Below are 20,237 nucleotides of genomic sequence, written 5' to 3'. Positions count from 1 at the left end.
ACATTTTTAAACCACAAAGATCCTTGGAGGGGTGGGGTAGGGGAGGATGTTCAAATTCACATTGGGATAAAGCATCCAACCTTCATTTGCAAATTCAAAACCCAACAGCAGAGATTTTCAGGAGTTTAATGACTCGCCAAGGTTTTATGTTCTCAGTAGCTCCTGCCATTTGATAATATACTTAGAGAGAGAATCCCGCCCCCTCCCACCCCCATCCCCGCTCCAGGGAGGGGGCTGCCCTCGGCAGGATGCTAACCTTAGTCCGAGGGAGGCCTGCGTGTCCCAGGTCCACCCCACAGTACCTTAGAGCCCAGGGAGGTGACAGCAGGCCCGGCCTGCACCCGCAGCTTCGGCTCAGCCAGGAGCTCAGGGAGGGGTGGGCCCAGGGTCCCCACTTCTATAAGGTCGTCAGGTCCGTGTGGTGGTCCTTGGCCAGCGGCTGCAAATGCTGGCTGGGGGCGGCTGAGGAGGAGCAGGAGGACGAGGACGAGGACGAGGAAGACCTGCCTTTGGTGTTGGGCAGCTTGTGGTCTTTTTTCCACTTCATCCTCCGGTTCTGGAACCAGATCTTAATCTGGCGCTCGGAAAGACACAGGGTGTGAGCGATTTCAATACGACGGCGCCGTGTCAGATACCTGTTAAAATGAAATTCTTTTTCCAGTTCTAGGACTTGCTGCCGGGTGTAGGCCGTCCGGGACCTCTTGGGCTCCCCGCCGGTGTAGTTGGGGTTCACTGAGAGACAAAACAGAACGCACAAGGTCAGCTCCGGCCTCGGGGTAGGCCCCCGGCCGCAGGCGCTCACTTCCTGGCGCGCCCCGGGGCCAGGCCCTCCCTGCGCTCCCTCCTGGCCGGCTGCTCCCTGCCTCCCGCCCGCCCTCTCTCCCAGCACGCGCTCCCTCCACCCGCCCCCTCGCACCCACCTGCTCCCCCGGGCTCACAGGCAGGGATCCCCAAACGTGCCCCCGTCTCCCCAGCCTGCCGCCAGCTCCAGAATCCCCAAGCATTTTGGAAATTCCCTCTCCTCCACCGCGATCCCTCCACTCTGAAAATGGAGTCCTCCCCCACCCCACCCCCATCTCCACCCCTTTTTGCGCCCACAGCCGAGCAGCCAGCCACATGGTCCCGGCCTGCTCCCTCAGCTATAAAAATTTATGGCGAGAGTAATTGCGGCGCCCACTGCAACCCCACACGCCCCCACCCACTCGCACCCCCTCTCGGGGATCAGGCCGCAGGGCCGGGGTGGAGACTGAGCGGTCCTGGGCCCGTCCTTACCGGAATTCACGTGCACCTTCTTCATCCACGGGTAGACCACGGCCGGCTGCTTGAGGGCAGTCCCGGGGGGCGGCTGCTTGGGGCCGCCCGGCTGGCTACAGGCCCGGGCGCCGGGCAGGGGTGCGGGCGGGGGCGCGGAGGGCGCGGGGCATGGCTCTCCGGGGGCACCGTAGTGGCCGCCGGGGCCGCCGGGTTCTGGCCCGTGACCCCGCGTGGGCAGAGACGGGCCGGGCCCGGGGCCGCCGCCTCCGAAGGTCTGCTCACCGAAGTCGGGCCGTGGGTAGAGCCCCGGGGGCTGGAAGTCGGTCCCCTGCGCGCTGCCGCCGCCGCCGTAGTAGTCAGCGCCCTGCTCGCCTAGGTAGCCGCCCTGCAAATACTCCTCGCACGGAGGAAACTTGGGGTCCACATACTTGGAGTTCACCATATACGAACTCATGGCCATTAATTTCAGAAGGTAGAAAATACTAATTTTTCTCGTGTTGTCTTTTTTTCTTCTTCCATAGGGCCCTCCTACTTGCTGTCAACTGAATAAAGTTGGCGGCCATGTGACCAGGCTAGCCAATAGCGAGGGAGTGAGTTTATCACCGGGCTGGTGAGCATCTCATAATTTTCACATATTTAACTAAATAACATACGTGTAATCAAGTGACTCACCGTGGCACCTTTGAGGGCTCCCACCAGATGTTAGTGGAGTTCTAATCCCAGCACCCTCATTCCCCACTGGTAACCCCAGCTTTTGTCTGCCACTGACTTTGCTAACCTCCACTGCCCTCTCCATGCACCCCGCCTGCAATCAGCCCCCCAAAATGGACACAATTCAAGAGGGAATGAATCTCCCATATTTGTCAAGGTGCATGGCATCAAAAGGTGGATGGAGGAGACGACTCCTGAGTTGGACAGAGAACCCCAAGCAGGCAGGACTCCCGCCCGCCCAGCCCGCGGGAGTGCAGGGACTCTGCCATACAAAGGCCGAATCCCGCCGGCTTTGTCTTCATCAGGGTCACCCAAAAGTTACTACAATCTGGCTGGCCTGAATCAAACTAGGCAATGAGTAACTGCCAAGCTTTTTTTGAAGGCCAGGGTGTTTGTAGCCAAATCTGGCCTTGCTGGTATGGCAAGAAGCCCCCTTGATTCTCTGACTAGGGCAGCGCGGGAGGGTAGACCAGGAAGGTTGTGAGGTAACCCCATCTCACTCAAAAGCACCCCCAAAAGGGCCCTAAACTCCCTCTTCCCAGCTTGCCTTCTTCCCACCTGGCAGTAAAGGTCAACAAGCCCCCTCTTTGGGCACCCTCCAACCTTACGCCCCTAGAGAGGAGAGGTGATCCTGGGGCTACCTGACTCCCATTTCACTCCCCAGTGCCCCCAAACCTAACCCTTTGGCCCTGCATTCATGCAACCTATTAGGGATTTACACAGGGGGCCCTGTTTGAAGGTAAGGAGCTTCTCCAGGAAAAGGCTACTTAACATAATTGGGCTCCGACGATCCTCCTGCCTGGAGTCCAAGGTAATAAAACAGAGGCGACTGACCGGTCGGCTGCCTCTGGCCTCCACTTCTGACTATTGCAGAGAATGTGAAGTTTTTGCATCGACCATATATTCCCCTAGAATCGAATCTGTGACTACGTGGATACCACACAAATTCGGTTCTACAGGGTATATATAGACAACGTTACTGCCTCCAGGTTCCACCCAGAGCAAGTACCCAGACTGTTGCCAGCCCCAGCCTCGTCCTCCTTGGAGCCGCCAGCCCGACGCAGACACCCTCACTTTCAGAGACAGTTCAGGTAGTCTGAAGTGCTTGGTGGCAATTTGCAGCAACGAGTTCCCCATCGTTGTACCAGAGCCGGGGTTTCCAAGCAGCCAAGGAGTCAGGACAGTCTTCTTAAGAAAAAAAAGAAAAGAAGAAAAATAATCTGTCGCAGAATGGCGACTGTATTATTATCCCCTTTCCGGATGCACATAACACCCCCTCCCTTATCAAGTGGTATTTTCCAGAAAGGAGAAAATGCCCTTAGTGGCAGAAGAAAAAGAGACAAGAGGGAATACCCTCTGCCCCTTCTTTTGCCCACTGCCAGGGCAAGCCAGGTTGGCTGGCTAAGCTAGTTCTCCAAGAAGTCGCACGTTTACCTTCCAGGGCTCTGAGCCCGGCTGGCTTCTCTGTCTGGCTGCTGCTAACCACCCCGAGGCAGGCGCTGCTTGCAGGCACCCAGCTGCCCTGGGCTGGGGCTGGCGTACTAATGGTGAAGGGCAGGGCGAGGGGTCATTCTAAATCATTTACAAACATATCACAAAGTTTCATTATTTTTGCTTTGCCGACAGCCCCACACAAGAGTACAAAAGTTCACGAAGCGTGCCCGCCCTAGAGCTTCGGCGCAGTCTGGGGCTCACCCCTCAATTCACAGCACCAAGAGGGCTCAGGACTGGGATGGATTTCGGGGGCAGAGGAATACCCGGGCTTGGGTGGGGATTTCGGATCCTTAGCTCTAAGCTAGAGGTATTTCTTTTATTATTATTTTTTTATTTTACCCTCATGATTCAAAAATTTTCAAGCCTCAACTTGGGCCTGGTGGGGTGGAACAGGGAGAATTCCCTCCACTCCCCCCACCCCTAGTCTGGCAAAATTAGTTGACTTCTCTGCACTTTGCACACTCCCCACACACTCCCCACACACTCCCCCCCAATCCTTTGGTTCCAGTGCTTTGGCTATTTTGTAGGGATTTCCTGGGTGCCAATTCTAACAAGACCTTCTGAAACTGCCCCACACCCAACTCCCTTGTCCCAGGGGTTCCCCCAACTTCCTTTAATGCCAAGAGCTCCTGGGGACCTTGGGTCTAGACTTTATCCAGACAAATTGGGGGAGCCTGCTGGGATGAGTGGGGACCTGGGTGAGGGTACACATTTTCATATTTATTAGACGCTGTGACCTGCATTTCACCTTATTGCTCCACTCCTTCAGACAGGTCAAAGCCAACGAGTTATTGATGAACAAAAGCGTTAAATATTCACCTCCCACTCAACTGCCCATACAAATGCTTTTGATGTCCCCGTCTTTTTGTGCTGTGTTCAGCTACGGGGTGCCAGTTCTGGGTTTGCAAGCAAGGAGCATCCACAGAGATAAGCACCCAGAGCCAGGAGAGCTACAGGAAGAGAGCAAGACCAGGAGTTCTAGGGACGCTGGATTTTCCGGCCTGGAGCTGGGGGGCCAGTTTCACTTGAGACAGCCTGATTAAGAGGTGAACTATGTACTCCGTGGATCCTCCGCTCCTAGGGGGTGGGCACAGCCCCTATGGAGTTGATTATGTTGCCCAGCCTGGAGGGCAGAAATCTGGCCCAGAGCCAAGCCCTATCTTCTCCAACCCTAGAAAGAGGACATCTCACCAGAAAGGGAGGGTGCCTGGTTCTTAGCGCCTTCACACATTCCATCTCTCATTAAAATAAAACCATCTCCGTTTTGCATGAGGGAGGGGCCCTGGTCTTTCCTGGAGTCTCTCCTCACCACCATCATCTTAATGAGATAGCGCTCCTGGAGAGTTCACAGGCCTCCTCAGAAGTGTACCTGTCTTCCGCGGCATAAGCAACTCTGAAAGAGCCAAACTTTTAAGCCCAACACCCCAAGAATCTCTGCCCCCCCACCTCACCCCAAACACCCCTCCCCCTTGTCTGCCTGCAACGCCAGCGGCTCTGGTGCAGAAATTCTCGAATTGCAGTTCGAGAGAAGCAGGAGTGAATCAGAAGGGCCGTATCCCTCCCTCCTTCCTCAGCCCGACTCCCCAACCCAGGACCCAAATCGCTGAGGCCGGGGTTGGGCCCAGAGAGAGGGTAGGAGGGACTTTCACGTAAAGCTCAGAATTTTCAGCCCTTCCCGGAAGCGGCCCAACCCAACACACCCGCAGCCTTAAAGGGTTGCGTTCCCCACCCCCCTCCTTCTTTTTATTAAAAACAACAACAACAAAACAAAAAAACGAGAGAAGGTCGGGGCCAGGCTGGACCGGGTTAAGCTGGGCTGGGCGGAGAGTGGGGATCGCGTTGCCTGGGTGCTTAGCAGGTTGGTTCGAGCGGAAGGCGATGCCCGGCGCAACTTGTTAGCAGGGCAGGCTGCTAATCAGCTGCAGGCTCTTCGCAGACGCGTCCGCGGCGGCGGAGCTGCACCTGTGCGAGCCGGGGAGGCCCGGGAAGGCCGGGAAGGCCCAGGGAGACAAGGGCGAGAGCTCGCGGCGCGTTCCCTTAGTTAGGTGACTGGAAACTAGGCCCCAGAAAATCTTCCCGGGAGTCCAGCTTAGATCCTCCAGTCCCAAATCGGGCTCCCCTCGCCTCCCCAGGCCTGGGAAGCAGGGCCGTTTTCCCCCCCACCCCCCGCCCCCCGGCTCGGCCCTTCGCCCCACACCCGCCCAGTTACCAATGCCGCCCCTTCGCGATTCGGAAGAAACGGGGAGGTACTTACAGCAGTGGCGTCTCACGGTCCCAAACCTGTTGCAATGAAAACGGGGTCACTTAAATTCCACAGGGTAATAAAATAGAGACGGATGATACACAGAAAAATGACAAGGCCCAGACACCCCACCAATACCCGGACCTCCCTCCTGCTTCGGATGCCCGCCCCTAGGAACTGCGCCAAGTTCTCCGCGAAGCGGTAGACCGCAGTGCTCAAGGGCAGACCCGCGGTAGGGGAATATGCCCCTGTCACCTCCCCCACGCCATGCACCCCTTCGGGCAAAACCTTACTTTTTGCCTGGCCCGACTCAGGCGGTCTGTAACAGGGTTTCCCCCGTGGGAAAACGGGAAGCGAGGAGAAAACGGGCCTTTGTGTGTTTCCTTCTGCAAAATCGGCTGGGTGGGCGCAGGTCCACTGGGGAGAGGGCAGCCGCTGCATCTGTCCCTTGCCCCAGCTCCCCGTCTGTCTCTGTCTCGAGCTGGAGCAACTCAGCACCCCCTTTCCAATTTCAGATTGGTTTCAAATTCCCCAGCCAACCAGTGCCCCCTCAAAACTGTCTTCTTCCCAAAGAAGGACCAGGCAAGGCTGGGACTTGCCGTCCCACTTCTGCTCTAATTCAAAACAAAGAGCAATTTCCAAGGGAAATGAGGACCCAAATGATAGCCAAGGAAGAGGAAAATCGATGGGTTTAAAGGTAAATGGCAATGCTTTAGACTGTTATCCAGTTCTGTGGATATGACATCATTTCATCAGCATTTTTGCTGGAGAACCCACAAAGCAGTCTTACAAAGCAGTGGTCCTCACAGGGGCTGGTGTCCAGCCTTCAGTCTCCTCTAGTTTTATTCTGGGACAGGGGTCTTCTCTGAGAAATCGCAGAGGCAGAGCATCTCTATCCTTAAACTTTCTATCTGTCCACCTAGGCTACCCATTTTATTTCACTTCTGAAGCAAAACTTCACTCTGAGGAAGTGAGAGACAGAAAGTTCCTCTGGTGAGGTGAGAACCCTTAATTCCTAACTTTCTATGTCTAGAAGGGAGAGGGGATTCCCATCCTATTTCTTGGTTTAGGTTAAGCTAAAATTAACTTCCATGGGACTTCTCCCCACCACCAGGCAGAAAAGATGGGGCAGAGAAATCCCCCACCCCTGGAATTGTTCTGGAAAAAGTAATAAGTGACTTACTGGTTTTCTCTCCTAGTGGGCAGGGAAGCTGGGAGCAGACCTGTCTCCTTCTGAACCCGGCGCTAGCTGGAGCCTCTCACTTTCCTATCGCTGCTCCAGGAACCAAGCATCTGCACTTGTATGCTCTTAACCTAATTTATGGTGGGAATTATATTTTGGCTTGTCAACTCTCAAGCCATAAAACAAAGTTTATTGGAATCACGTGCTCGTAAATAGCCACTCAGGTCCCATCTCTGCAGAACCATAAATAACCTTCCGCTTTAAACTTTTATTCACTAAATAAAGGTTCGCTGCAACTGTTCCCTCACATTTAAATAGTTGCAAATATCTAGGATTCAAGGGGGGAAGTCATATTCATATCAATACCCTGGTCTTTTCAAACAGCATCTTTTCAGGGACTCTGTTTAGAGGGGGAGATAGTGCTACTTGGAAAAGGCTGGTTGGTGGGCATGTCTTATGATTCTTTGGCTGCATCCGCTGTGAGTACCATCAACTCCTTTATTTCAATCATTTTCTAGCTCTAGATGTGGTAAATAAAGAGGAAAGCCAAAGGTCATTTCTATTGGCTTATACCAGAGGTTATTTCAGATTTTGTTTTAGCTTCAATAAGAAAAGAATGGTTGGAGGCTGGGTGGGCTGGGGGGTGGGGTGGCAGTTGCAGTTAACACTTGGCTCTGTATTGTTGTGAATGGGCTCAGCAAAAGTTGAAGGTAGCCACATGCCTAGAGGTTTCTGTAATTTGCTTAGATCTGGAAGGGAAGCCTTTGCAAGTGACCAAACTGCTTAAAACAGCAAGACTTGGGGTTTGGTGATGTGAGAAAGTAGAGAATAGCCTCATCGGGCATCTTTGGCAACTGAAACTCTAAAGAAGGTTATAAAACAATAAAACAGCCCTGGTGTGAAGGGGACAGGGTGTGAGGAAGCAAATGAGGCTCTAAAGGAACCCAAGCCCAGGAAGTCAGATGTCCCCAGTCCCACAGTGCCCCAACCACAGGGTCTGGGGTCCAAATCTGGGGAAGATCCTATCTCTCCCTGCTCTTACCCCTCCACCCACCCCCACTGCCACTCCCACCAGAGGGAGAGCCTAAGAGAGGAGGAGGCAGCGTGCTCTCCCACTGAGAAAACCAAGAAAAGAGCTTGAGCCTGAGCACTGCTCCATGGGAGAGTGTGACTCTGTGCTTGGGGTAGGTGGGGGTGGGAAAGACACCCCCAGCTCCCACCAAAGTGAGTGAATGAAATGAGAATGGACACCGCCCCCCTCAGCATCCTTCCACAGCCCACCAGAGTTGTGACCAAACAGTGTGAAAACATGTGATTTTGACTATTCTGATTAAAAGAATGGATGTTCTCTGTAGCTTTGTAGAGCACATACACATCTAAGATTTCTAAATAAAATTCAGATGTGAAAGTTCTCATCAGCAAGTCCTATCAAACCCATGAAAGAGACTCCTTTCTACTAAAATCTCTCTGCGTTCTAATTTCCACCCATTCTCTGTGCATTTCTAAACCCATTTCCTAATTTCACATTCATTGGCTAGAAAGCAGGGAGCTATCAGTCCAGACTGTATGGCATTTATTTCTCTCCCCCAACCCCCACCCCATTAGCCCACTTAGAAGTATCTTTTTCTTTTACAGTTGGTAGCATCTGTTTTTAAAATATGAGTAAAGATCAGTCCTTTAAAAACTGTTTTCTGACTCTATTAGCACTAGGTGAGCAGCTTCAAAACAAGTCCTTGTTAGTCCATTTTAAAAAAAAGTTTGAGGGCTTGGGAAAGCCTTCTTTATTTTTCCTTAAGTTAATAAAACTGAGTTAACTACATACGTGACATTCTAGGCAGTTGTGATGAGCTTTTCATGGGAGGAGGGTGGTGTGAAGAGAAGACCAGACTGAGGAGATGGTGTTTGAAACAATGTCTGGCACCTAATCTGGGCTCAAGAGACATTTTCTGAATGAATGATAATGAAAGATGATGACTGGGGCTTGCGCACAGTCTTCACTGTGGCTTAAATAAGAAGGATAAAATTATACAGACAACTCTGTATATTTAGATGATAACAGGAAAGTAACTAGCTCTGCTGAGGGGGAAGGAGGAAAGAAAGGAAGACACTGAGGCACATAACTTCAGTTACTTTCTAATCTTAGGATAGCCAGACAACATGATTAAGGAGAGTGTACACCTTCCTCCAATCTTCCCTTGGCCCCTGCCCCCAATTTTGGGCTTTTTTTAGATGAATGACAGAGTGGAATGGGAAAGAGCAAACTCTGTCCAGTAAGAAGGCTGAGCAGCAGGGGAGAAGAGCAGACTAGCTTGGGCCAACTTGTTGAGGCTTTTCCAAGGACTGTCAATGGTGGTGGTGGTAAGTCATGAAGACGAGGTGGGGACGAGGTAGCGGTGGGGGAGAAGACGTAGAAGCCTTCTTGGAAACCTGTTGCTGGGTACAATGAGATTCTGAGCACCGTCTTCCCCAGCTGACTGGAAAGAGCCAGTTCTGGGAGTTTCTGCTCAGAGAGCTCCCATGAGCTAGAGTCCCCCGAAGGACTCTCCCAACCCAGATGCCAGAGCCACTCCCAGGAAGGAGGAGAAAGTGAAGGGGCCCAAGAGGCATCAGCTGCACTCCAAATGTAAGAAGGTCCACTCTCTGCCTGCCCTAGAGGCCCTTGCTATGTGGCCTAGGAAAGGATATTCTGACCTTGACTTGCAAGAGGCCTCTTGCCCAGAGGTGGTGTTGAACTCTTCTCTTAAACTATCTCCACAACCAGGATAAATGAGAATGAGACTTCAGATGAATCCCCTAGACCAGAGGTAGGAAGGAAACTGCCAGGCCTGGCACTTAGGACACAGACTGGGAAAGAGCCAGAGAAGGGCTGAACAGGGAGCCCAAGCAGGAGAGAAACATCATTTCATATTCCTGACCCTATACTCTATCACTGAAAGAGGAACACGTCTCCTGCTACCCCTGCCCTCTCCCCCTACAGTGGGGTCTGCTCACTGGAACTCTGCCTTGCTGTCTTCTGGGAAGGAGAGGTAACCCCAGAGGTAACAATTCCAGTAGTGAGATGCGGCATCCAAAAGAACGGGCTCTGGGGCAGGACCTCTAATGGGGGCCAGACCTGGAAAAAGCTCCAGTTGGTCCAAGAAAAGCAGGGTGTGGGGTGGCCATCTAAGCCCATTGAGAACCAAGAACAGAGGTCAGATGGATCAGGAGATGGGGGTGACTGGGCAACTGCAGCACTGCCCAATTTCATAGGCCAAACTCTGCCAGACATGGTTTATAGCAGGAGAGACGAGGTGTGTTTGGACAGAAAATCCGACCCAGGTGGACTCCTGGTTAAGCAGGAGAAGCAGCTTGGCCAAGGGCTGCAGAGGCCCTCTTAGGAAAAGTCTGTAGTCAGAAGTCCTGGAGGCCAGGGGTAAGGGGTAGAACCTGGCTGCATGGGAGGGGTGTACATGTGTGTGGGTTACAGCCTGAGATAGTATTTATATAATTCCTTTTAAAAGATATAAAGAATCTCAAAAAATAGAAGGGCTGATGGGGATCTGAGGGGGATAGGCCTCTTTAAGACACACCTTGACATCACCATGGCCCAAGGTGGGAGCTGAGGCTCAGCCATGGCCCTGGAGCCAGATCTTGGAACACAAGCAGATTAAGGGTGTGGAACACTCCTTGCCTCCTTTGTGTTGCCCACTGGCCTTTTGCTTTTCCACTCTGTCCCAGCTTTCAAGATACTGAAAAAAGGGTACTTGCTTTGGGGCTGTAAAAGAGGCTGTGACTGATGGGTGGTGGTAAGGAAGGTCTCCAGAAGGTGGCCAGTAGTGCCTGCTCTCGACCTGAGCCCTCTGTAGGAGTCACAGATGTGCCCGTGTGGGTGTGAGGCTTCCACTCCCTGATATCTGCCTACTGAGGATCTAGGGGCACCTTCCTCTTGGATATGGCCCTGAAGTCTACCCATAGGCAGGTGCCAGACAATGAGACCCAAGGAAGCAGGGCCTATGAGGCCCACTACAGCAACAGGGGAAGTCCCAGATCCATGTTCTCCTGTGACCAAGCCTAGGCCTGTCTTCTCTGTACCATTCAGGGACTGGGTGCGTGAACCAGGTCTCTCTCAGCTGTAGAAGTCTAGGCCTGATTATTAAACAGAAAAAGGATACTGATGTTAAGAAACACCTATTGAATGCTTGTTATTCAATATGTGATTGAAACAGGTATTGAATGTTTGGTTTGTGCCAAAAACCCATTTTAAGTGCCTAATCAGTGAGTTATGTATGTAAAATAGAATAGTGCTGGGCACATAGTAGTGCTGCTGCTGCTGCTGCTAAGTAACTTCAGTTGTGTCCGACTCTGTGCGACCCCATAGACAGCAGCCACCAGGCTCCGCTGTCCCTGGGATTCTCCAGGCAAGAACACTGGAGTGGGTTGCCATTTCCTTCTCCAATGCATGAAAGTGAAAAGTGAAAGTGAAGTCGCTCAGTCGTATCCGACTCTTAGCGACTCCATGGACTATGTAAGTAAAAATCCTCACAACAACCCTTGAAGGTACTCTAATTATCCCTGCTTTCCACATGAGAAACAAGCCCAGAGAGTTTGCCCTACTTGCCTACACTCACACAACAGTTAAGTGGAAAACATTGAAAGAAGGCAGTCTGTACCTAGAACCTACTCACCTCTTTGAAAATAAATCTCTGAGTTAGCAAGCGGTCAATTTCACCTGCCCAATATGGTAGCAACTAGTCAGCTTATGGGGTAGTGACATTAGAAAACCTAATGAAGGAGGGAGCGCCCTTAACTAGGGGGCGGGGCATTGCTAAATGGTAGCGAGAACTTGGCCCCTGTAGACCACAGAATCATAAAAGATACAGGAAAGACCCTCGACCAGTACTCAAACATAAGCATACATCTTAACTGCCATGGTGGAGAGTGTTTATAAACTGCAGGTTCTAAACATCCTGATTCAGTAAACCTGGCATGAAATAAAAGAACCTGCTTTATAAAGAGGCTTGCATGCAGGCCTTCATTAAGAATCACTGCTCTAACGTAGGGAAATAAGGGAGGCAAAAGACTGTGTTGCCAGGAGACAACAAGGAACAGTGAGGTTGGATCAGAGCCAGTTGGGGATGTCACCGCTGATGCAAGAAACACCCCTATGGAACCCACCAAAGGCCTGAAATGGTTGCAATGGGTAAAGAAGAGTGTGGGGGTGGTGTGAAAAAGGGGAGAGATGTGCAACTGCGGGGTTTTCAAGCCGCACGCGAGAGTCACCCTGGATCTAGGAGCCTCGAGGGAGTCCCGGGGCCTAGGCCTTGTTCTAAGTGAGCCTGGGTGAGCCCATCAGCTTGAGGCAGGCGACGCTGAACGCTCGGTTTTTCAAGAATGCCGGTTCTAGGTACCAGGAATTGCAGGAGAGGAAAGTGGCAAGAAGAGCAGCCCAAATGAAGGGTCTGGTAGGGATTGGGCGTGGCGTGCCCCACCACCAGACCCTCTTTTCCTGCTCTTCAGAGCCCAAAGCGCAGAAATCGCGCCCCCTCCGGGAAGGCGGAGGAAGTGAGGTGGCCCGCCACCCCGGAGCCTGCCTTCAGGTTCCCGGGCCCCTGGGCTGCCTCTGCTGCCAGTCTCGGGAAGCCGCCCCTGGGGGTGGGCGCCGCATCGCCAACCATCCTCGCTGGCGGAAAACACTCGGCGAGCTGGGGTGGAGGGCGGGGGCAGGGAGGGGCGGGGTCAGTGTCCCTCGCACGCTCCCGCCCGCGAGCGCCCGGGGCACCTCCCGCGCCTCCGTGGCCGACAGGACGCTTGTCCTACAGCGCCTCCTCCTGGACAAGGCGCCAGACCGCAGAGCAGGGGGACTGCTCCAGCCCCGGAAGCCCGAGGCCCCGGCTTCTTAGCGCGGAAAGAGGTCTTCCCGAGCCAGAGGCTTGAGCTGGTCCTCCCTTCCCCGGGGGGCGGCCAGAAGGAGTCGAGAGGGTCCTGAGGCCGCCTCCACCCCCACCCCCACTCCCACCCCTAGCATTGACAGCAGGTTAGCGACCCAGGAGTGTGCATCCTCCGTTAATTAGGCGAGCCCAGGCGGAAAAACCCTACAGTCCGTGCGTTTATTTATTATTTGTTTGACCGCTTTCTGCTGAGCCACTGGTCCCCACAGAGCCTTCGAACGTGCTGCGCTGGCGTAACAAGATCCGAGAATGGTCCGGTTGAAGAATTGGCCTGAAGTTTGGCGGTTTGAACGGGCGCCAAGGGGAAAGGCCTTTTCCCAAAGCAGAAGCACCAGGCTGAAAAAAATCTATACACTTCCCTGAGGATTATATACATATATATATAATCTTCGTTTAAGGTGTTAAAAAATGTATGTATGTTTATTTTAACACCACGAAAGAAAGATTTGGTTTTCTTCTGGTCACTAGCTCGTATTTGCAGACTGTTTCTAAAGTACAGATTTAAATTTGGGTGAGGTGGTGGTGAGTCAAGATGATTGAAAATAACGTGGTCAAGGGCAAAATGTTTGTCTATATTTAGATTGAAGGCTGGAATAAAGGAAAGATCAGGAGCGAATCCTGAGGCAGGGAGGAGTGGAGAGATCGGGTTTTATCTTCCAGCTCTGAGTCCACTCGCCCCCTCCCCCCATCCGTGCTTTGCTGGTTGGATCCCCAGGCTGGGTTATTTCATTGCACATGCGCCGGACGCTGGGCGAGCGGGCTAGGCAGGCGCAACCCCGCACTAAGCTGTGCGGGAGGTGTGCGCAGCGCTGGGCGGTGTGCAGCACCGCACACTGCTGCAGCGCCTAACTGCAGAAGAGCCTGAACGCCGCATCTTAGAAACACAGGAAACATACTTTTGCAGGAAAACCTGTTAAAAGGTTCCTTCACGCGTCCTTTCTGATCTGCAAGCCCTGTTCCGCCAAACCAACAAAATCGCCATGTTTCCAGTAAACCCTCAAGGTTGTCCTTTGGATCAGCAGTTTCATATCCAGTGCACGCCTTTTCCCCAGTCGTTAATCAAGGCTTGGGGGGGAGGGTGAGGGGGAGAGGGAACCACCCTACGTCCAGAGAGTACGACTTCTCCCTCATTCTGCACAACTATAAAGTCCAAGAGACCAGTTCCTAGAAAGAAGGTATCTTTTCGCATTAATTTCGGAAAATTGGCCCTAAATTGGACTTAAGTCGGAATTCCGAGTTCTTGGTGGCTTCTCCCCAGCTTCCGGTGCCCCCGCGTGCCCTGCCCGGCGGTCGCACTGCGGCAAGGCCGTAAATACCTCTAGCAGCTGCCTGCCAGCCCAGAGTGAAATACTGTCTTTGTTCCGATTTTCCCTGCTTCTCAAGCTCGAAAAACAGAATTCTGGCGAGATATATTTATTTGGAGGAGCATCTGACAGGAAAATACGTTCAGTTTTCAACCCTGGTGCTTGGCCACGTTTATAACAACGAGCTTCGCTCTTTTTCCTGGTCCTCCGGGAGAGCGCAAGCCCAGCTCATTGCCTGACCTTAGACACTAAGGCCCGGACGTGCCACACGGTTAGAGGTTCGGTTCGAGGACTCTGGGAATTACACTCCCCGGCTTGGCTTGTGAATTCTTTGGGTCCAACTATTTTTTTAATTTCGTTTAAATTTTAAAAAATTGGGTTAACAGGGACAGTGGGGGCATTTCCGGTAGTGTTAAAAGCGTTGACTAGTCTCCCCTTGGACTAAGTGGCCTGAGTTCAAATGTGACTGGCAGCGTATTTATTCCCTTAGATGCAATTGACTATTTAAGCTCTTAATGCTACTAGGGGACTTAGGAAGAACCCCTTAGTCCTCCATATCTGCCCATGACATCACCCTCTGCTGTGCAATTGGACCTGCAGACCGCCCAGGTTCCTAGTCACTTGGGCGCGCTCAGTCATTGAACACAGGGAAAGGCTACTGGAACTCGGAACACAAGGGCTTGGCCATCATGGCCACAACTCGTCCCCACCCCCATCTCAACTCCAGGCAATTTAGGGACTCCTCCTGGAGTTGCCAGGGGAGGGCCTTGGGAGCCCCAGTCCAGAGGCCTGTTTTTCAGTAGGTAATGCTCGTTACCAATATGAAAGAATGATCTCAGCAGTACTCTAACAGAGATATTTACAAAATACAAAATATAGACATTCCGGGTTTAAAAATCAGTTTCTCATTTGTGAGTGATCATAATTAGTGATCGGCAACAATTCTGCGCACGTCAACTGGCCACAAATCGAAGCCCTCCATTTTGAAACGAGCACGATTCCGTCGTTACTTACTAAAATTACCTTTCTATAAAAATGTCATTTATTGTTCAGAAATGCGTTTAAGGCCAGCATGATTACACTGGGATATTTGGGAGAACATTGAGTTAGGCTTTCCCGCTGGTTCCTGAAAAAACAATACTCAGCCACTCGCAGGTCAACCCCATGCGCAATGCGGCAGATTGTCCTAAGGTTTTAATATTTCACGTGTCCATGAGGGAAGAGGCAATGGGATTTGAAAACTGCATCCTCAAGTGCCCTTCAAAATCCGTAGGAGAAAACAGCATTTCTTTCTGCAAATAATTTTTTTTCAATTCATAGATATTTTGGTTCACCTAGTTTTGAAGTAGAGTTGGAAATATTGCTATGCTATTCATTTGTAGGCAACACACACACACCACAACATTACATTTAGAGACCAAAATGTCTACTCTTTTCCTACTCTGACAAATAAGAAACACACGCGATGCTTGAACTTATTAAGCATGCTTCGAATTTCTGAAATGTCTCTCGTTTTTTTCCCAAGACCTGCACCAGGTTTTCTGATCCTCTGTTCTACTGCTACCTCTCAAAACATGCATCCATTTTGTGGCATAGAATAACCCAGATTCACCTGACAGATGTGTGCAGAACCTTTCTTGAGTTGTTACGAAAATCATCGGAGAGCTAGAGAAGCAGTTAATATTTAAAATTCCATCTCATAAACAAGGCCAAATAACCAAAAACTCTAAAAATCAACATCACTCACCAAAGCCTAGATGAATAAACGTAGCACCATCCTGGATACACAGAATCCACCCCACCCCCACTCCCAAGCTCCAACCCTCAGAAAACACCTGTTAGCCTCCCAGGTACCTCTGACCACAGACCAACCGCAAAATACCGCTCTAGACTTCAGAGTGCCTGTAGTGACCCCCAACAAAGCTGACAGCTCCAGAAATCATCTGCACCGTCTTCCAGGGCGGGGATCCAGAGGCTTTCGATCTATGTCGCTATCCACCTCTCATAATCTCGAGAGGAAATAGGGCTTCCCTTCTGTTTCTGAGCTCAGCCGGACCCCACCCGGGGCCCCAGGGGACTCCCGCTCAGAAACAGTGATCTGGAGGCAGGGGACGCAGACAGGCACTCCCAGGCCCCGGGGAAGGGTGGGGGGTCGGGCCAGGCTCCCCGAGCTAACTGAACGGGTGGGCACCTCGAGCTTCGCGGTGGCAGCGCTGGGAGCGCGGGGCGGGGGCCGCTCTTACCGGAGGTGCAGAGCAGGAGGCGGCGGTCGTCCCCGGCGGCTGCTGTAATCCACTGGGCGCTGCCCGGTTTCTCGGGCTCTGCGCGGCAGGGACCCGCTCATGTTGGAGAAGGAGCCGCGTCGGAACCGCGCGCCTCGGCCACCCGGCTGCAGGCCGGCGGCTCCCGGCGGGCGGTGCCGGCGCCAGTGGGGGCCTCGGCGCCCCGGGCTCCTTCCGGGCTCTCCCGCCCGCCGGGCTCCCCGCCGGCTCCGGAGGCGGCAGCGGCGCGGCCCGGGGCGAAGCGGCCGTGGGGCCAAACTGGGCGCCGGGCGCGAGCCGAGGCCGCCGCGGACCCCGCAATCCCGCAGCCGGCGACTGGAGCCCACCTCTGCGGAGACAAAGGTTAGAAAAAGAGGGGGTGAGGCTCCAGGAAGGCAGAATGCGGGGGGAAATTCGCCTGGGAAATCAGGAAAAAGGCCGTGAAGGCGAGCGGAGCCTGCACATGACCAGCCGCAGCCAATGACGACCGCAAATAGGTCATAAAAAGGTCTATTACCAAGTTGTAAATTTTCTTCAAACAAAAAGGAATTTACTGCAATTCCTTGCGGATTTTGCACATACAGCTCGCAAGCGCCATGTTTTTTCCTCTCTTTCTCTCTCTCCTCTCCCCTCTTCTCTCTCCGTTTTTCTGCTCTCCTTCCTCCCCCTCCTCCTCCTCTTCCTCCCTCTTCTTTATCCCCCTGTGTCCCTCTCCACCACTCGCTCTTTCTAGACTTCACGGTTCCTTTCTCTAGGAATTCTTTTCCTTTTAATTTTGGTCCTTTGCCTTGAAACCTCTGCTCCCTGGGCGCTGTGTTTCAGGGAGAATGAATGCCGCGCTCGCGTGGGGAGGTGATCCTGTCAGTCACCCCTCTAACTCTCCCCTCACTTGGCTTCTCCCCTCCCTTCTCCAAAAGGCCTCTCTGAAAGAGCAGCCAAGCGCTTTCGGGTTTTGCCCCTCTCATCTTCAGACAAGCCATCCAGTCTGACCTTGTGCAGAAAACCGGGGCTCTGCAGGCCAAGAAAATGTGTGCTCTCCCCCACCCAACCCTCTCCAACATAAATCGAATCGGGGTCCCTACTGTTTCTTGGGGTTTCTGCAGCAGGAGAGTTGACAACCAGCTCAAAGCCTGAAAATGGTTTTAGGTACTTGTCAACTTCTCCAAAGTAACAGTTTGAACTCCCAATACCTATACTTAATCTAGATAGAAACATCCCCCTGGGACAGTCCTGGGTTAGAGGAGTCAGTCTTTTTTAATATCCTCTGAAAATCCTTGTTTAAGTCTCCCGTAAGTGCAATTCACATTTCTATGGGATTAATTCTAGCCCCCTCTTCCCTTGCCCCCCAACATGTTTGTCCATTGAAGAGCCTGTTCAATGCAATATTGAAGAGAAGAGGGGCTCCATTTGTTCAGGAAAAAAGCAGCTCCTCAGTTTCAGGCTTGAAAAAAAAAATAGTTCTTTTTCTTCAAAGGCAGGAGTGCCATTCCTTTCGCTCTTTTCATGGAAGCTGCTCCAGGGAACCCCAGCTGAAGGTAAACATCCTTGGCTAGCTCCCCTCATCATTAATGCATGGGCATGGCCATCCAGGCTTCAAACCTGCCTGTAAGAGGTAACCTGTCCTCACCCCCACCTCATCCTTTCAAGGACACTGCTCTGGACTTCTAGTAATACATTTATAAATATGTGCATTAGGATTTCAATGTGTAAATTCTCTGTTAACATCCTCATACCCAGTAAGTACCTAAGTGGTCATGCACTTAAGTAGGAAGCACACAGCACCCTCTGGAGCAGGCTATTTGTATCCCTTGAAAAAGTTCTGATGACCTTGGATGTTTCTGATTAAAGTGCTTCTGTTGCCATGTGTCAGCAAAAGTCATATTCTTTCTAGAAAAAGTCAGTGAGCTCCAACTTTGCTGGAGGTACCCAGAGCAGCAGCCAGGTTCATTAAAATGTTCTCTCTTCCCCTGTTCACCACCAGATGCGTGCGGATTCAGCAAACAGTGGGAAAGCAGAGGACACAAGTTTGGATGTGAAATAGTAACACCTTCTGCAGTGGAGAATAAACAATAATTACACAAAATTGAGCATGTTGTTGGACCTTCCCAAACAGTAACACTTCATGCTGGTCTATACATGTCTGTACATTCAGAACATTGTTTAGTTCTGAAACATTGAGAAATAACCTCAATTGTCAATTTCCCTCTACCCAAATAAAGGCAGAGTTTATGACCCTCCATTTCAGCTGGTGGAAGGAGGGCTGGGAAAAGACTGCACTTTGGAAAAGGCAGCCATATTTGTACTTTTTCCCCTGTGCAGAGATAAGCCATGTGCTGGGCTTTGTGGAACCTCACAAAATGGCAGCCCCTGAACTGACTTTTCTCTAGGAACCGTTGAGACCCAAACCTTCTTTTGTGTGTTTCTGGTCTACGCAGAGAACCCAAATCACTTAGGACCCTTGGTTTTTTCATCCAGTGCTAACATTGGAGGGTCCTATTTTTCTGTAAATGATTTACAGACCTCTCTAAGCAGACTCTCTAAGCAGTCCAGGGCACCAAAGTGTCGACTGTTTCCAAAGGGTTCTCTGAAGGCTTATGCAAATTTCTGCAGCAAAAATGTTGGTTCGATATGCTGCAACCCTCGGATGTTTACAGATCTGAGCCAATTAGAAGGGCATCTCCTGCACTCATCACTGGGAGTTGTCTGCATGAAACACAGATGGGGGTTTCTAGCCACTGTAAGAAAGAAGGTGGTGAGTGTGTGTGATTGTAATTCCACAGACTCTTTGAAAACAAATCTGTGTTTTCCCCAACTACAAAAGGAAGCATGTATACCTACATTAATTACCAACACTTTCTACACGAATAATCTATGTATATGTACAACAAATATATACCCAAAATACCAAATGTGTAAATGTACAAATACTCTCAAGTGTACTAATTTTTGCAAGTCTTTTTGTGAACAAGAGCTACGAATTTACCATAGGTTAGGGGTCCAACAGGGCCAGAAGGTACACCACTTTCAGAGGAGCACAAAATGGAGGAAAAAACATTTTCACCGCCCTTCCTTAACTGATTTCCACATCAATCCATGCACCGGGTCCCCCACCATATAGAGTTTTGCCCAAATCAATGGCTCTAAAAATGATTTGCAGGGAGAATTCTTGTGTAGAAGACAGTGAATTTTGCTAATAGAGGAATCCCTTAAATGGAGGGCAGCTGGAGTCTAGCCAGCACCAGTCTCTAGCCAGCTTATTCCCACCCTCTCCACAGCCAGACTGTTTCCTAGCCATGCTTTCAAGCACTTGGCACACTTGCTCTAAACCAGTCAACAGCAGAGTCTCAGGCAACACACAGAGCAAAACGTTTCCAAATCCAGCAGGCACGTTTGCAGCTGTCTCCTCTTGTGCAAATGTTTCTTAAGCCCCGGGCCACCCTTGACTTAAAACTGTCTTTCCTGGCTCAGGTCAGCGAATACCACAGCCATGGCCTCTTCCCTGGACAGAAAGCCAGGTGGTGCTTCGCCTCTGGCCTAACCTGTGCCAATGTTTCTGTGGTCCTTGAAGCAGCAGGCAAACAGCCCACCATCACCTGAACAAGTGATACAGGCCCCAAAGTATAGGATTCCATTTTCGTACCTGCGGGATAAAAGTCACTCTGGAAATTAAAATGTACCTCTTTAAAAACATACAGGCATCTAGAAAAATAAGAGAATTCTTCCAAGTCTACCTGATAAAGGGGCTTTTCCTTTTGTGGTGCGAAATGCTAGTTTACTTGAATTTCTCCTCTTCCCTCCTGCCCCTCTTCCCCCTCCTCTTCCCTCATAAAATGGCAGCTGCAGGAGTAGCCTCAAATGGAA

The 20,237-nt window shown here is 51.5% G+C and overlaps 1 protein-coding gene and 1 long non-coding RNA gene across 5 annotated transcripts; one reads left to right on the top strand and one right to left on the bottom strand.

Moving 5' to 3' along the window:
- Positions 1–388: 388 nt before the first annotated feature.
- On the bottom strand, positions 389–16,621 carry HOXD4 (homeobox D4). 4 transcript variants are annotated; one of them, XM_088830268.1, is made up of 6 exons: positions 16,359–16,621; positions 5,714–5,739; positions 4,651–5,421; positions 3,400–3,537; positions 1,273–3,153; positions 389–732 (listed from the first exon to the last, which is right to left on the bottom strand). In XM_088830268.1, the coding sequence occupies exons 5-6, from the start codon at positions 1,712–1,714 to the stop codon at positions 398–400; spliced, it is 777 nt and encodes a 258-aa protein (XP_088686394.1). In that variant the 5' UTR covers positions 1,715–3,153; positions 3,400–3,537; positions 4,651–5,421; positions 5,714–5,739; positions 16,359–16,621; the 3' UTR covers positions 389–397. The 4 variants fall into 4 exon arrangements, with proteins under 4 accessions (XP_088686394.1, XP_088686400.1, XP_088686388.1 ...); XM_088830274.1 differs by having other exon boundaries at positions 3,400–3,506; XM_088830262.1 differs by having other exon boundaries at positions 1,273–3,150; positions 3,400–5,421.
- LOC148778601 (uncharacterized) lies at positions 16,602–18,482 on the top strand. The gene is made up of 3 exons (XR_016035831.1): positions 16,602–16,739; positions 17,851–17,911; positions 18,358–18,482. It is a non-coding gene; the product is annotated as an uncharacterized LOC148778601 (long non-coding RNA).
- Positions 18,483–20,237: the final 1,755 nt, after the last annotated feature.

This window comes from Moschus berezovskii, chromosome 2, assembly GCF_049115385.1.
Source record: "Moschus berezovskii isolate FMDL1 chromosome 2, NW_MosBer_1.0, whole genome shotgun sequence".
Taxonomy (NCBI): domain Eukaryota; kingdom Metazoa; phylum Chordata; class Mammalia; order Artiodactyla; family Moschidae; genus Moschus; species Moschus berezovskii.
Note: the sequence above shows the minus strand (reverse complement) of the source record. Positions and strands in the feature narration are given on the sequence as shown.